Raw genomic sequence first — 15,073 nt, forward strand, 5'->3', positions numbered from 1 at the left:
ACACCACACACTCCAGTCCTACAAGCCAAGCCCATTCAGATGTCACCTGGGGTCAGCACAGCCCCCAGAGGTGACGGGACAGTCTGATGAGACTGCCCAGGTACTCACCCTTCTGTCTGACGTGGCTGCAAGTTGGGGTTCCCTCACCCCCTCTTCAGGCTCAGTAACTTGCTAGAACAGCTCATAGAACTCAGGGACTACAGTTACTTAGTTTACCATCTTATTGTAAAGGATACAAGTCAGGAACAGCCTCATGAAAGAGATGCCTGGGGAGGATGGGGTGCAAGGATCTCCGTGCTCTCTGTCCCCCCTTTCCCACCTGATGGGTTCACCAAGCTGTTGGGTTTTATGCAGATCTATGTCACATAGCCATGATTGATTATATCATTGATTATTGGTGATCCGTTTGACCCCCAGTTCCTCTCCCCACACCCTCTAATTATGTAGTCAGTTTCCCTGGCAGCTGGCCCCCATCCTCCTAGAGTCACCTCATTTTTGTAAACTCGGGTGTGGTTGAAAGGGGCTTAATAGTCAGTGCCACACCGACAGATGGCCATGCTTACAACCGGAACAGCCGTGGCCCAGAAACAGCGTGGCGGCCAGAACGCTGCCCGCTGGCTGCAGTCCTCCTGTCCTGTCCTGAGGGAATGAAATGAACAGTCACCCGAGTGGCCGTCATGGATGGGAGGCAGTGGGCAGGTGCTGATGAGGTGTCCTGTGTCCCTCACAGGGGACAGAGCGGTGTCCCGTAGGTCCCAGCCTGCGGGGCAGGACCTGGGCCAGGGGCAGAGGGCAGGCGTAGGAGTGAGGCCGCAGTGGGCTGGGGGTGGGGAGGGAGGTGCAGAGCTACCGCTGGGGTCACCAGGCGCTGTCTGGTGGGTCGGTGGGCAGTTTGGCTGAAGGCAGCCACGACCCCTCTCGAGGCTGAATGGGTCACAGTGACGAGAGTGGGGTTAACCATCTCATGGCGTCAGCTGAGCTGTGAGAAGGCGCCAGGGTCTCCAGTCTGATGACCTGGCCTCTGTGCTCTGGACTGCATGGAGCTGTGGGAGGAAGCAAAGACCACCCCCTGAGGGCAGACAGTTTGGTTATTCAGAGCTGCTGTGGCGGGGGCGGGGGGTGGGGGGGGGGCGGGGGGGCACCCCCACTGTGTGGGCAGACCGGGCGGGACAGCTCCACGGGACCAGGGAGGCTCAGGTGTGTCCCATGGAGGTTGGGGCTCACTCGCCAGAAGTGGGGCTGCCTCTGGTGGGGGGAAGACTGGGCTTTCTCTGAGGACCCCAAGTTGGAAGCAGGGACAATAGTTAGGGCAGCTGACCAGGTCCTGACCGTCTGGGCCAGGTGCCGTGGAGGCTGCAGTTGGGTCAGAGCTCTCCTGTGACAACTGGTCTGGCCACTGGCCGCTTGCACACTCGGCCTCTCAGAACTGGGCCAGGCACTTCACGGATCCAGGGACTCACAGGCATGGCAGCGCTCTGAACCCTGTCCTCTGAGAAATGACAGAAGGAAGGTGAGAGAGAAAGCGGCCTGGGCAGCGAGCACAGCGGCCGAGTGAGCACTCAGCACCTGGTGGTTCTTCCAGTGTCACTCAAGCAAGTGTCACCAGCAAACTGCTATGAACCCTGCACCCTCCCCGGGGTGGGGGCCGCAGGGAGGGGTCTGACACTTGGCAACCACCTGCCGAGTTTCCTGTCTTCACCAGGTTCACTGGGGACGTTTGACAGCTTAGAGCCTGGCTGCAGCGACACATGTCCCTTGGCCATCACTGGGCGCCTCTCATCCATTACTGAACCCCTCGGCCATCACTGAACCCCTCGGCCATCACTGGGCCCCTCCGCCATCACTGAACCCCTCAGCCATCACTGGGCCCCTCGGCCATCACTGAGCACTGAGCCCCTCGGCCATCACTGAGCCCCTCGGCCATCACTGGGCCCCTCCGCCATCACTGGGCCCCTCGGCCATCACTGAACCCCTCGGCCATCACTGAGCTCCTCGGCCATCACTGAACCCCTCGGCCATCACTGAACCCCTCAGCCATCACTGAACCCCTCGGCCATCACTGAGCTCCTCGGCCATCACTGAACCCCTCGGCCATCACTGAACCCCTCGGCCATCACTGAACCCCTCGGCCATCACTGAGCTCCTCGGCCATCACTGAACCCCTCGGCCATCACTGGCCCCTTGGCCATCACTGGGCATTTTTGCTCCTGGTGAAGTTCGGTCCTGGCTGTCCTTTGTGAGGCTCGGGGGTGGAGCCTGTCAGCAGAGCGGCAGTGTGCACACCGCTTCCACCAGGGCCTCCACAGAGCAATCCGGAGCTCCTGGAACTCTTTTGAAGCATGTGTCCGAATTAACGACTCATAACAAACGGAGCTTTCTGCAGCATCAGTGTTTTAAAGTGGGCCCAGGAGGTGGAATTCTGCCTAAAGATGGCCTGAATTTGCACAGAAAGGGTGCCCTGTGGTTTTGGTAAGCAGCCAGTCATGCCCTGCTTTTCCTTGTAAGATAGGAAACCTGTGTTTTAATTGTGTTTTAGAAGGTGGGAGAGGTAGGAATTGGAGGGTTTGCCTGCTCAGCACCTGCTTATGGACCTTCATGTACCTGGTGCACAGTTTAAGCTGGAACAGATCAGGGAGTTAAATAGAGCCCTTCCCCAGGAGCTTACATACTGGTAGGGGAGGGGAGACAAAAAAATAGACCCACAAGTAACACAGGAGGGGCTGGTACAGGGCACCAAGCGGGACTTCCCACAGAGACATCGATGGGGACCGTGGTCAGGGGGCTGTTCAAGCGCCATGGGGCCATGTTCTGGGATGAAGGACCTGAGGGAAGGGCTCTGGAGGGAGCAGCAGGACCCTGGTGGCCCCAGCTGAGCGTGGGAGGCACCGAGGCTGGAGGGGTCAGGGAGGAGGAGCTGGGTCGGACCAGCTGGCGGCTGTGGGAATGATGGCCTTTTCTCGGAGAAGATGAGAGTGTTGGCAAGATGATGAGGGTTTTGTGCAAGGGAGTGACCTTGTCTGACCTGCATTTTCACAGGTCAGGCAGCTGCTGTTGGGGATGGGCGCTAGGGTGGGGGCCGTGGGGGATGTAGGAAAGGATGAAGCAGTGGAGTCGGGGCTGTGCCCCAGCAGAGGTGGCTTCTGGATCCGTGAGAAAGGAGGTCTCTTGCAGTGACAGGGACAAGGAGCGAGTTTGGCCTGAGTGTGGGACATGGAGCTGGGTGGGCCAGGATTTAGGGCTGTTCCCAGCTCGGACCATGCGGCACCTCCCACCCTCCTGGAAGGCCGGAGATACGGCAGAGCCTGTGGCCAGTGGAGAGAGTGGACACAGGGAAAGGGGACAGGGGAGCACTCACGTTTCTAAATTTTGCTGCCCCCACTCATCTCTGACCTGCGCTGCAGAGGCGCTGTCCTACGGCCACCACCTGGCTGCCGTCCCACCAGACCTTCCCCACAGTGCTGGCAGCTCACCTCCAGAAAGGACCCTCTCGGAAAAGCACTTCCATTAAATTGGGTGGCCCCACCCCTCCCTGGAAGGCCTTCAGGAGCTCCCCACCCTGCAGACAGCCAGGGCCTGTGGAGGCTGCTCAGGCCTGTCCCTGCCCTGTCCCCGCCCTGGCCCGGGCCTGTCCCCCGCTGGGTCTGGGTGGTGGCTCGTTCCCTCTGCCTCACTCCCGCTCTGGGGCCGAGTTCAGGGTCACCTCCTCTGAGCCTTCCCTGAAGCCAGCACCCCTCTTCTGCTCTGTCGTGGAACCCTTCTCTCCCTCAAATGCATTTCAGCTCAACTTAAAAAAAAAATTTCTTTATTGATTAAGGTATCACATATTTGTCCTCATTCCCCCATTCCCATCCCACACCCCTCCCCACGCATGTCCCTACCCCCCTGTTGTCCTTGACCACTGGTTAGACTCATATGTATGCACACAAGTCCTTTGGTTGATCACTCCTCTTTACCCCCACCCTCCTCTACCCTCCCTCTGAGGTCCGACAGTCTGATCCATGCCTCCTTGTCTCTGGGTCTGTTCTTGTTCATCAGTCTATGTTGTTCATCATTTCCCCTAGATGAGTGAGGTCATGTCCTACTAGAAATACACTTATAAGAACTGAAAATGAGACAAGCAATAATGGTTATGCTGAAAGGCATGTGAATCAGTCTGTAGTGAGTTTCTTTCTTTGCCAACAGTTCTTTTGAGACCCGATTTCAATGTCAAACAGTTCCTTATGTGTACATGTCAGCAATGATATTTCAGTTCTGGATGGTGGACAAATGGTGGTAATGCAGGTCTGACCCTCTCTGGTTTGGTCCTGGGCAACCTGCAGTGACACAGCTGCTGACTGCTAGTATGGCAAGGCGACGTCAGCGTCTTCCATCTCTGGACTGCTCTTCTGTCTTCATGGCTGGAGTAGTCCTGTCAATTCCTCTCTGTTGCCGGAATCCACATGGTCTCGGAGTTGTTTTCTATAAATTTGACTTGGGATCCTTTTTCATTTTTTGCCCAAATGATTTTCCTCTGGCTTGTTTTGACACCATGTATGTTTTTCATGGGTGTCTTGCTGTTAGCATTACAATTAATTTTCTAAAGTACAAATTTTCTAGATGTAATTTACTTACAGGATATTTTTCCTTACATGATATTCTTCTACTATCCCCCCTTTTTTTGATTTAAATATTAGGAGACTTTTGAAAGTTTTATAATGTAGTCTTGATAGCTTTTAAATTTTAATTTTTTGCATTATAATATGACTGCTTTAGGTTCATTACATGTTACGCAATTTTATCATGAGATGAACTACCAATAAAAATTTTAGTTAACACTTTAGGAACTGCTTTTTGTCCAGCACAATTAATTTTTCTAGAATATTCGCTTATTTCAATTAGCCAATTTAAATTAGCCTGAAAACTTGACTACTATTTTACTGTCAAATTTATTACTCTAACAACAATCTTATTTTACCCTGTAAATATTAGTGGAAAGGATTATTTGCCTTCTGGAGTAGGCCCTGAGCATTCCTGGTGGTAGGCTGAATTTAGATATCAAAAACCCACTTCCCCACTCCATGGGTACAAGACAACTCAAACAAGTCTTGTTGGAGTGAGAGGGCAGCTGCTGTTGGGCAAGTCTCTGTTTGTTACCTGGGTCCCGATTTGAGCTGGGCATGGGACGTTAAGCAGCCATGGGGGCAGGAGACTTCCCTCAGAAGGGGTGAGGGTTCAGGCCCCTGCAAAGTTGGGGGGGTGAGGGTCTGTGCCCCACCTCTGTTGACCCCCAAGTTCTCTCCTGATGGCCCCTCTGCGACTGTACCTGTCTTAGGTTGTTCCTTCCCTGTGGAGTCTTACCCGTCTCTGGCTAACCAGCCATCTTCCGTGGCCAAGCAGGGTGATGTGAGTTTCAGTTCTGTCTCCTTGGTAGCCTATGCCCCTGTGGCCTGCCCAGCCTTGGGATCCCCTCTCAGCTCAACTTTTAATTCTTGATTCATGGGTTTGCCTTTTTACTGCTTGTCCCTGACCAGATAGCCCCGGGCTCAGGACCGTGTGGGCTGTGTCGTGGGCCCCATGGACGAGGCCAGCACTGAGGGTGCGGACTCCCCGGGCTGTGGAGTGTTTCTCCTGTTGGGGCTCAGAGAGAGAGCAGCGGCGTGTTTGAGGGATGGTGTCTGAGTTAGAGCTCAAACGAACGCCTGGATGTCAGCGATGTGAATGACTGGTTCAGTGAGGGTCCTGCAGTCAGTCCCAGTGCAGTTCCAGTGTCGCCGCTGCTGTGACTGGCAGGGCAGGCTCAGCGACCAGTGGGCGGCGGGGAGCGCACACCTCCTCCCGGGGCGTGGCTGGTTCTCGCCTCCGAGTGTGAAAAGGAACCTGAGTCAGAGGTGTCGCCAAGGACCAGGAAAATGACCGTTGAATGGTTTTAAGGACTCCAGAGAGATCATTTCTATTGGAAGTGATAACATATTCACTTTCCCTTTTGATTTTTCTCACAAGAAACTTGTCTCTTGGATACCTTGCTAGAACTAACCTTCAGTAAGCGTGTCATCATGGCAAAAGGTCATTTTACAGCTAAAATTATTTTTAAGTATCTTTTTCTCTTTAACACTCTAAACTGCTAAGTCGGTTATTTCTAGCTGCTCTCCTTTTAATTGGCCGACATCGTGCAGAATTAACGACATCTGCACACGCAGGCAGGTGGGCGTCAGGTCTGCGGCAGACGCTGCGCCCGCTGAGGCCCGGTCCCTCTGCCTGCAGGTGGAACGTGGTGGGCATCCAGGGCTCCCTGCTCAGCATCTTCGTGGAGCCGATTTACTTCTCGAGCATCATCTTGGGCAGCCTGTACCACGGGGACCACCTCTCCAGAGCCATGTACCAGCGGATCTCGAACATCGAAGACCTGCCCCCTCTCTACACCCTCAACAAGCCTCTGCTCAGTGGCAAGTATCCCATCGTGACCTCACCTCTTCCACATGAACTCGTGTGCAGTGTCCACGTTCATGTGGATAAAAGCACCACAGGGAAGCTGCTTGTGGAGTAGCTTTTCCTCGGGGGACAGTCTGGCCACTGAAGGGGGGAGGGGGCTGTTAACATGAGTCCTGGGGCCAGGTTATCTCTTACCGATGAAAACCTCACCAATTTGTAAAGGATCGACAGCCCAGATGTGGCACCTCTGCGTCTGTCTTTCAGACGTATGCATTTAGGCCCTGTCTCCACGGAGAGACTAAGAGATGCTGTGGGAATTGCACACATCGGCTGTCTGAGGTCCAGCTGTGCTGGCCACCAGCATGTGTGGTCACGCTGCCGAGCTGCCCCGCAGAGCCAGCCCCCGGGCAGGTGGCAGCCTGACCTGGCTCCTCGCACCCAGCTTGCTCTTAGGAGGTTGGTCATGTCATTGAAATGTGCCCTTGACACATGGGTGTGTCAGGGATGTGATTGTGTGGACCAGTACAAGCCCACGTGTCAGTGATCCTGGCGCTTGTCCTGTACGCCCACTGTTACTGGTTTGTTGGTTTTCTCTTAGAGTTTCAGTGGCTATCAGCAAAGTGAACAAGAGCTTTTGAATTCAAGGGTCCAAACTTCTCAGTTCACCCCTATTTTAAAAGACACAGGTGTTTTTTATCCTGCTGAAAATATCATTTTACTTACCTTTTAAGCTCAGAACTAAAACCATAGCCTGAACTCCCCGCGTTTCCTGGTGTGTGCGCGCTGGCCGCAGGGTGCGGTAACAGACTGAAGCCGTGTGGTACCGAAAGCACGGCTCGCATACCACAGCGCTTACGCACGAGTGGGGCGCACAGGTTGTCTCAGATAAAATGTTACAGCTCCCTAACCTTAGCCATTATTTTTTTAAGGAAAAGTAGAGTCTGATAAAACAATTGTGGGGAAGTTGAAACGGTAGCATCCACCCCCATGGAGCTTCCTGGAAGTTGTGAAGTGTCGTTGTGTTGGCGTACGGCTGTCCGTGCAGCAGAGGGTTAAGTTTTCCCTGTTTACTCCCTGTTCTGCGTTTGAGTACTGGGCTTCATGTTGGCTGTCACTCATCTCCTGGATCCACAGACACTGAAACACTGTGTGGAGCACGTGGCACACAGGCGCTGCTCGGAGCAGCTGCTCATCGGTGTCTTGATGAGTCTAAGCTACATCAAGTCCAAAGCAGAGTCTCAGAGGACACGATCATTTTCTAAAGGAATATTCTAAGATACTGAAATGAGAGCTCATTTATAAAAGTCAGGTTATTTTTATCAGATCAGATGTACATGAAGTGCATGAATGGCTATAAAAAGATATTGAAAAGTAGCCTTTGCAAGACAGAGGCCTTAAATCCATCAGTGCATTCTACATGTTTGAAAAAATATGAAATATATAGCAAAATAAAAGAACCGCTCTTCATTCTCCTGTCTCCAGTATCACCTCCAACCCCAAAGCCTGAGGCCCCCAGCCATGGGGTTAGGGCCATGCTAAGCCCACCCAGCCGGCAGCCAGAGCCTGAGGCAGAGCCGAGGCTGGCTGCTGTAGCTCCACTCTGTTGGCAGGTTTGTGCCTCAGTTTCTCCCTCTGCCTCGTGATGGGAACAGACCAGGGGCCTCCATGATCCTTCTGGACGAGTGTTAGAGTTCTGTGAAGAACAGAGACAACACTCAGGTTTCGGCAGCAGAATGTTTCTCCAATGCTGAGCCAGTGGCAGCAGCATTCTGGTGTCAGGCATTTTGATAAAGTGATAATGTTTAGATCTTCAAGGATAAAGAAGATCTGTCTCCATTGTATATTTTTGGAGTAAAAATGTAAGGATACTCTAGCAAAATGAAGCAGACATACCTCTAAGAAAGAAAATAGTGGGATTCAATTATCTTATAAATCAACAATATGATGACAGGATAACTCAGCAGCAAGCCTATTTCGAACAGAGAACCATGTCAGAACTCAAAAAATGATGTCTTTCAGAAGAAAGTGAATATATTTTCACAAAAAAACTGAGAAGCTGAATGGACTTTCAAAGGTGAAGGGAGATGCTTCTTTTATGAACAACAAAACACAAAGGCGATGGGAACTCCTGGAAACCCAAAGAGCTGTTCAGGAAAGAAGCGGTTCTGTATAAACCACAGTAAACTAAGGTCTGTTATGATTAGTTTCTGCATCATCCTGGCTGGCCACAGCTACCCAGAGTACTTGTTCTTTCTGGGGGTGTCAGGAGGGTGTTTGCAGGTGAGGTCAGCATTTGATAGGTGGATTCAGTAAAGCAGACTGCTTCCCCAGTGTGGGTCCACCATATTGAATCCCCTGAGGCCCGCATTCAAGTTCATCCCTTTTTCCTGCCTGGCTGATTGAGCTGGGACGACTCACCTCACCTTCTCCTGTTGGCTGGGACTCACACCGCCGGCCCCCTGGTTCTCTGCCTTTGGACTCAGACGGAGCTACACCACCAGCTGTCCTGGGTCTCCAGCTCACAGCCGGCAGGTCGTGGGACTTCTCTAACCCTAACCCTCCGCAACCTGGGGAGCCAAGCCCTCGTCATAACTCTCCACATACCCTACGGTTCTGTCTCACTGGGGGCCCTGCCTGACACGGGTGTGATGTAGAGCAATCGCTGGAAGTGGAGACAGAGGCTCCATTTGAAGTTGGTCTCCTTTAAAGGTAACAGACTTGATAACGAATTAACACTTTTCTCTCCAGTCCGTCATGCTGCTCAGCTCCGCAGTGCATCACGTGGTCACTGCTCTGAGTAATTGAATCAAAACTACCTGTACAGGTTACTTTGACTGCACTGCACTGAAACTACACATTGGCTCCAAAGGGAGAGTATGAAAGGCCAAGCGCCTGGCCACGAGGAAGTGGGACTCGTCAGTAACTCAGATCAGAGAGAAACCGGACCGAGCTAGTTTCTTAGAACACACGTCAGAAGTGACAAGTAGAGCCACAGGGACACTTTGCAGAATCGTGGCCTTGAGTGGATGAGTGTAAATAAATGAATGAAGCATTGGTCCTAGAAATGGTTGAAATGTGGTAAGAAGACATGTTAGGAAGTTGGTTCTTGCATGAGGTATAGGGCGTGCGAGGCGGGGTGGGGCCGGTTTCAGGGCCTGAGCTCTAGGGCCGGGTGTCATCCAATGAGGAGCACCCAGCACGACTTGGTGGGACCCTGAGCTACACAGCGGCTTGCCGTCTGTGTGCAGGCTGCCCGGCTGCCGGCTCTGTTGCCCTGGGGAGTCAGAAGGGTGTGAAGTTGAGGTTTTAGGCTCTGTGGACCTTCAGCCCGCCTCCCAGCGGACAGTGGATCCCTGGGCAGTGGGAGGTAACATGGGCCCACCTGGTCCCACTCACCTGTCGTGTGGGGCTCCGTGCCACCTTGCCTGTCTCTCCCTCTCAGGCATCAGCAACGCAGAAGCGCGGCAGCCGGGGAAGGCACCCAACTTCAGCGTCAACTGGACGGTGGGCGACTCGGCCATCGAGGTCATCAACTCCACGACGGGCAAGGACGAGCTCGGCCGAGCGTCACGCCTGTGTAAGCACGCGTTGTACTGTCGCTGGATGCGTGTGCACGGCAAGGTACTGAGGCGCCCCCGCGGCGACGGCCGCCCCACTCCCCACCGCTTGTCCGTCCTGTCACAGCCCCGCCCCGTCCACACGACCCTCCCGAGCCTGTTCCTTCTGGTGGTGTTCAGCCCGAGGTCTGGCCCTGGCTCTTCAAACTAACGCGGCTCAGCTCAGAGGCAGCTTCCCTTCTCGCCCTCCTGCTGGGACCTGTCACCTCAGACGAAGAGCCGGGCGCCCGCAGGACGGGCATTGCTGGGCTCAGTCAAACCCGCCAGGAAGGACTTCAGACCTTTTTCCTGCACTAGCAGCAGCCGGACCCTTTCCCCCAAATAAGCCCCGATTTAGCAAATCTGTATACTAGCTAGTTTTCACTGACTTGTGAGTCAGGCCTCTAGTGTGGGTTTGTTATGAAGCTGGCTTAGGAGGAAGGGACGAGTTGCAGGAACTCAGCTGTGCGGTGGCCAGCGTAGACTTCCAGCGACCAACCCTGTGGTTTTAAACAGCCACCGTGTTGAAATGGACATTGGAATCCACTGTTTGTGGGTGGCAGAGCGCCGCCCGTTTGCAAGGCTGCTCCCTGGGGTGGGAGCACAGCCCTCGGAGGACCTGGCTCTGTCCCATGCGAGGACGGTCCCTCTGTGGGAGGCACCTTCGCCTGGTGGCCCTGCCCCCGGGAGCCAGCACAGCACCAAACACCACTGTTTGAACAGCCTCAGTTTTAGCTCCTGTTACTTTTTAAATGGTTGCACTTGTTGGCTTGTCTTCACACAGGTTCCCGCCAACCTACAGCGCTCCAAGATCGCCAGGCCCAACATGTACCACGAGTCCAAACTGGTGGCGAGGGAGTACCAGGCGGCCAAGGCCTGCATGTTCCGGGCGTTCATCAAGGCGGGGCTGGGTGCCTGGGTGGAGAAGCCCACCGAGCAGGACCAGTTCTCGCTCACGCCCTGACCGGCGGCGGGTGTGCAGTGCCCCGTGTCCAGCACTCTCCCGAACCTCCATCCGAACTGGGACGGGCACGCAGCGGGGGGCGGGGAAGGGGGGTCCGGTGCCGCCCTGGGCACCTCTGCGGCACCATCTCCCCGTCCAGTGACCCAGTGACCCAGTGACTGCTTTCAATCTCCGTTTACGATAGAAATTGAGTTCTACTGAGTAGGGCTTCCTTAAGCTTAGAAATAGCAATTACTTGGTGTGAAATTCTTGAATAAATAATTTATTCAGAGCTAGGAACATGATTTATAAAATAAGTACTTATGCCAGGTCATCTTATGCCACATTATTTTAATTGCAAAAAAAGCGTTCTCTATGGAGGAAGAGGAAGTAGAGGTAGGAAGTAGTAACCTAGGGAAGTCCGCGGCCCACGCCCCCACGCCCCCGGCAGGGCCCAGCCGCTCCGGAAGCTTCTGTGCTCCTCGTAGGATCATATCACAGGAAACCTTCCTTGGTTTACTTCTAAATAGTCAGATGTAAATGGGGCCATTCATTTGGGTTTTGAAGCAGTATTTAACTTTTCGGGACCAGTGGGAGTGCATCCAGGCTACCGCACAATAACCAGCCTGACCCCACTCCTCCCTCTGAGTCCGACAGACATGAACGACCATCCAGAGGTCTTCATGGGACCGAAAGAGAGTTGAGGTCATAGATACTCATTTTGAAAAATACCACTTAAGGCACATTTTTAAGTTATTCCTTCCAACTTTATCAAAGACATGTTTGAGAAGAAAGCATGCAGGCTGAAGGCGGCAGCACAGTGGGCGGGGGCGGAGTCACGGCAGGGAAGGGTGTTGCTGGCATGTGGGGACCCAGGGGTTCTGCTCAACACCCTACAGCACACAGGAAGGCCCAGGGCAGGCGAGCCAGGGGGTCAGGGCTGGTCGAGGCCGGGTGCCCCCTGAGCTGTGCTCGGGGACCCATACCAGTGGCTTGTTGCTTCCACTCGGGGTCAGAGCTGAGTGGGTGGAGGAAGTGCTTCCAGCCCTTGGCTGACTCTTGGTTGTGGAGGGACCCATGGGTGCCGTGGGGAGAGATGGGGGACACCCCACCCCACAGCGAAGTCCAGGTGCCGACACCGGTGGCATCGGGCTGTGCACCCCGTATCCCGTGTCCTCAGGCTCAGAAAGTGCAGAGCATGGAGCCCTGCTGATCACATCCTGCGGGGCGCGTCCCGGGGGGCGCACATGGCGGGACTTCCAGGTTCAGGCACCAGCATCCCCCCCTCTGGAGGGTGTTGCTCGTCCCCAGCCCCCTGAGGGCAGGCTCAGGCTCCCGTTGCACAGGGTCTGGCCTGGTTCCCATGCGCTGGCCCTTTCTACATCGCAGGGAGGGGCCCTCGTGGTGCCAGCCCTCCCAGCAGGCTTGCCCACACCCGGAAGACATCGGGGAGGCCCTGTGTTTTTATTCTTCTCTCTATAAATGGTATTTTTTCTAATGGGGAATGGGAGATGGACTTAGTTTTTAAAAAAAGATGTGGATTTTGACGACAAAGCCCAGTGGAAATACATTCCGTAGACGTGTCCTGTCCCATGTGTCCTGCCGTCCCTCTGTCAGATGCTGAGAAGTCGGCTGAGTCCCTCTCACCCAGGTGAGCAGATGCCTCACTGTGTGCCGTCCCCGTGGGACCCGAGCTGGGCACCATCCTGGGCCGGGTTTGTGTGACCAGCAGGGCAGGCTCAATGCAGGGCTCGGCCTGAGGCACCCAGGCCTGGCCTGTGGCTGCCAGGGAGGAAGGCAGGAGGCCCACCCAGCCCCTGCTCCTGGGACAGGGAAACCCCCTCAGACAGGCAGCCGGAACCTCTCCTCTGAGCAGGAAGGAGGGCAGGTCGGTTCACTCATGCGGAGACAAAGCAGGACACGGAGCACTTTAAACTCCCCTCTGCGCTCACCGCGCTCTAGACACCCAGCTGGCTCCTCGGGGCGTTGATTGGCATCCAGTGTCCTCAGTCTGGACTTTAGAGACTTCACAGAAAACTTGACACAACCAGGGACTTGTTTCGTTTTTGTTTTTTTTTAGAAAAATGTTAAGTTTTGAGGACTTCTGACCAGTGGGGTGGGGAGGGTTTCTGCTCTGGTAGCTAAACCTGAGTCTGAGTTCCACAAGAACACCGGTCACCGCCCAGCCCAGGCCCTGGCGCCCAGGCCGCTGGCAGGAACGGAGCTGAAGGGACATCTCGGGTGGCGGGACGTTTGTGTCGTGAGCCAGGCTCTTCCAGGTTGGGCCGCAGCCGGGGCCGGCATCCTGGCCACGTGGCCCCGCCCCAATCACCTGCTCAGGGTCAGCCTCACCTTCTCAGGCAAGGGCCACCAGCACCGCGATTCCGATCCCGGGTCTTCATTGAACCTTCGTTCCTATTTGGGAGATTTGTATTGTCATCAAAAACAATGATTTTTAAATGTCCCTGCCAACATCTCAGAAGGGATTGGTTTCTCTGGAATTCATGTTTATTCAAATCACTTCATTGGTCTCCGTGCTGTAGGGTCACTTTGTAAAGAACATGACACAACACAGATGGGCCTTTTCATTTCTAAATTATTTACACCAAAATATAAGGTCTGCCCCAGCCACAGATTTGATCCAGAAAAAGAAATAAAATTAGCTGGCTTTTCCATCTCTACATCCTATGAAATCTCTCAAAAGGTTTCCTTTTCCCACCCGGCCGTGTAAATGGGAAGGGCAGAGTACTCGTGATCATGTGTGTCCAGTTCTGTGTGTCCTTGTCCCCCGCGTGTCCTGTGACCACCTCCTGCCCGCAGCACACAGTATGTCCACACGATGGAAGCGGGTAGGGGACAGGGTCTGACCTGATCCTGGCTCAGCGGCTGCACTTCCCTGTGCGCTGTTTGAAGGGATGAGCCTCCAGCCCCCAAGATACCTGTTTGGGTGCCAGGCACACCTGTTCGGGCTCCGGTGTGGCTGATGGTGCGCGAGGCCTGAGGGCATCCTTTGGACGTGACCACGAACGGCTGAAGGCATGGTCTCTGGGGTGTCGATGGGGTGAGCCCGAAAGCCCTTGCCTTCTCAGACTGTAGGCTGTGTGCTTTTAACTTGACTTCTGAATTTGGACACTTTATATGAATGTAATTCGGCCAAGAAACCACCGCTAAGATGCTCCTCAGTGTTCCCATATGTATATTGATGTATATACCACACGTTACACCCGCATGCGCTCCTTGCGCACCGAGACCCGTGGGACCGAGCATGAGACGCTGTCACGTAGACAAAGGATTTGCAACATCCTCAATAAAACAAAGCGTTTCACGACCACAGTGTGCTGAGTCTCTCTCCTGCCTGACCCTCTCTCCTTGGTCCGCTGCCAGGGCAGGGCCGGCTGGTCCTCTGAGCATCAGCTGGAAGGTGTGGGTAAGTGACCGGAGCTGGGGCTGCGGTCTGGTGGGGCCAGCTGTGCTGCTCCCAGCTCCCCCCATTAGGGGACAGGCTCACTGGGTCCCTGCCCCCCTCAGTTCCTGGCTTTTTCACTATCTTCCTGAGCATGTTTGCAGCTCCCACATGTAAGATGTGCCAAGGGCGGTTAGAGCTGCCCTGCCCAGCCCCTTCTGTAAGTGATGATGAGGTAAGCCCAGTCACTGCCAGGGCATGTGAGGGCGATGTGGGCGGGGAGGAGGGGCACAGGAGGAACTGGGACACCAACAATAGCCATGGACTACATCAAGCATGTCAAACGCAAAGGCTAACACGGGCCAGATAAACGAGGCATGTGGCCCACAGGCCATGAGTTTGACATGCTTGGTCTACAAAGACCCGGCATTCAGGCCCAGCGAGGAGAGAGACGGGGCATTCAGGCCCAGTGAGGGGAGAGACGGGACATTCAGGCCCAGTGAGGGGAGAGATGGGACATTCAGACCCAATGAGGAAAGAGATGGGGCATTCAGACCCAATGAGGACAAAGACCCGGCATTCAGGCCCAGCGAGGAGAGAGACGGGGCATTCAGGCCCAGTGAGGGGAGAGACGGGACATTCAGGCCCAGTGAGGGGAGAGATGGGACATTCAGGCCCAGCGAGGGCCAGGCAGGTAGATGGGGCATTCGGGCCGAGTGGAAC

At 54.6% G+C, this 15,073-nt stretch overlaps 1 protein-coding gene across 1 annotated transcript in view; it reads left to right on the forward strand.

Moving 5' to 3' along the window:
- The window catches only part of ADARB1 (adenosine deaminase RNA specific B1), a 105,800-nt gene extending 92,779 nt beyond the window's left edge, over window positions 1-13,021 (forward strand). Inside the window, exons 9-11 of the mRNA XM_054713618.1 lie at window positions 6,241-6,422; window positions 9,851-10,029; window positions 10,789-13,021. Coding sequence (XP_054569593.1) covers window positions 6,241-6,422; window positions 9,851-10,029; window positions 10,789-10,968 — 541 coding nt within the window. The 3' untranslated portion in view covers window positions 10,969-13,021. The remainder of the gene's footprint in view (window positions 1-6,240; window positions 6,423-9,850; window positions 10,030-10,788) is intronic.
- The last annotated feature ends 2,052 nt before the right edge of the window (window positions 13,022-15,073 follow it).

This window comes from Eptesicus fuscus, chromosome 3 (genome assembly GCF_027574615.1).
Source record: "Eptesicus fuscus isolate TK198812 chromosome 3, DD_ASM_mEF_20220401, whole genome shotgun sequence".
NCBI lineage: Eukaryota > Metazoa > Chordata > Mammalia > Chiroptera > Vespertilionidae > Eptesicus > Eptesicus fuscus.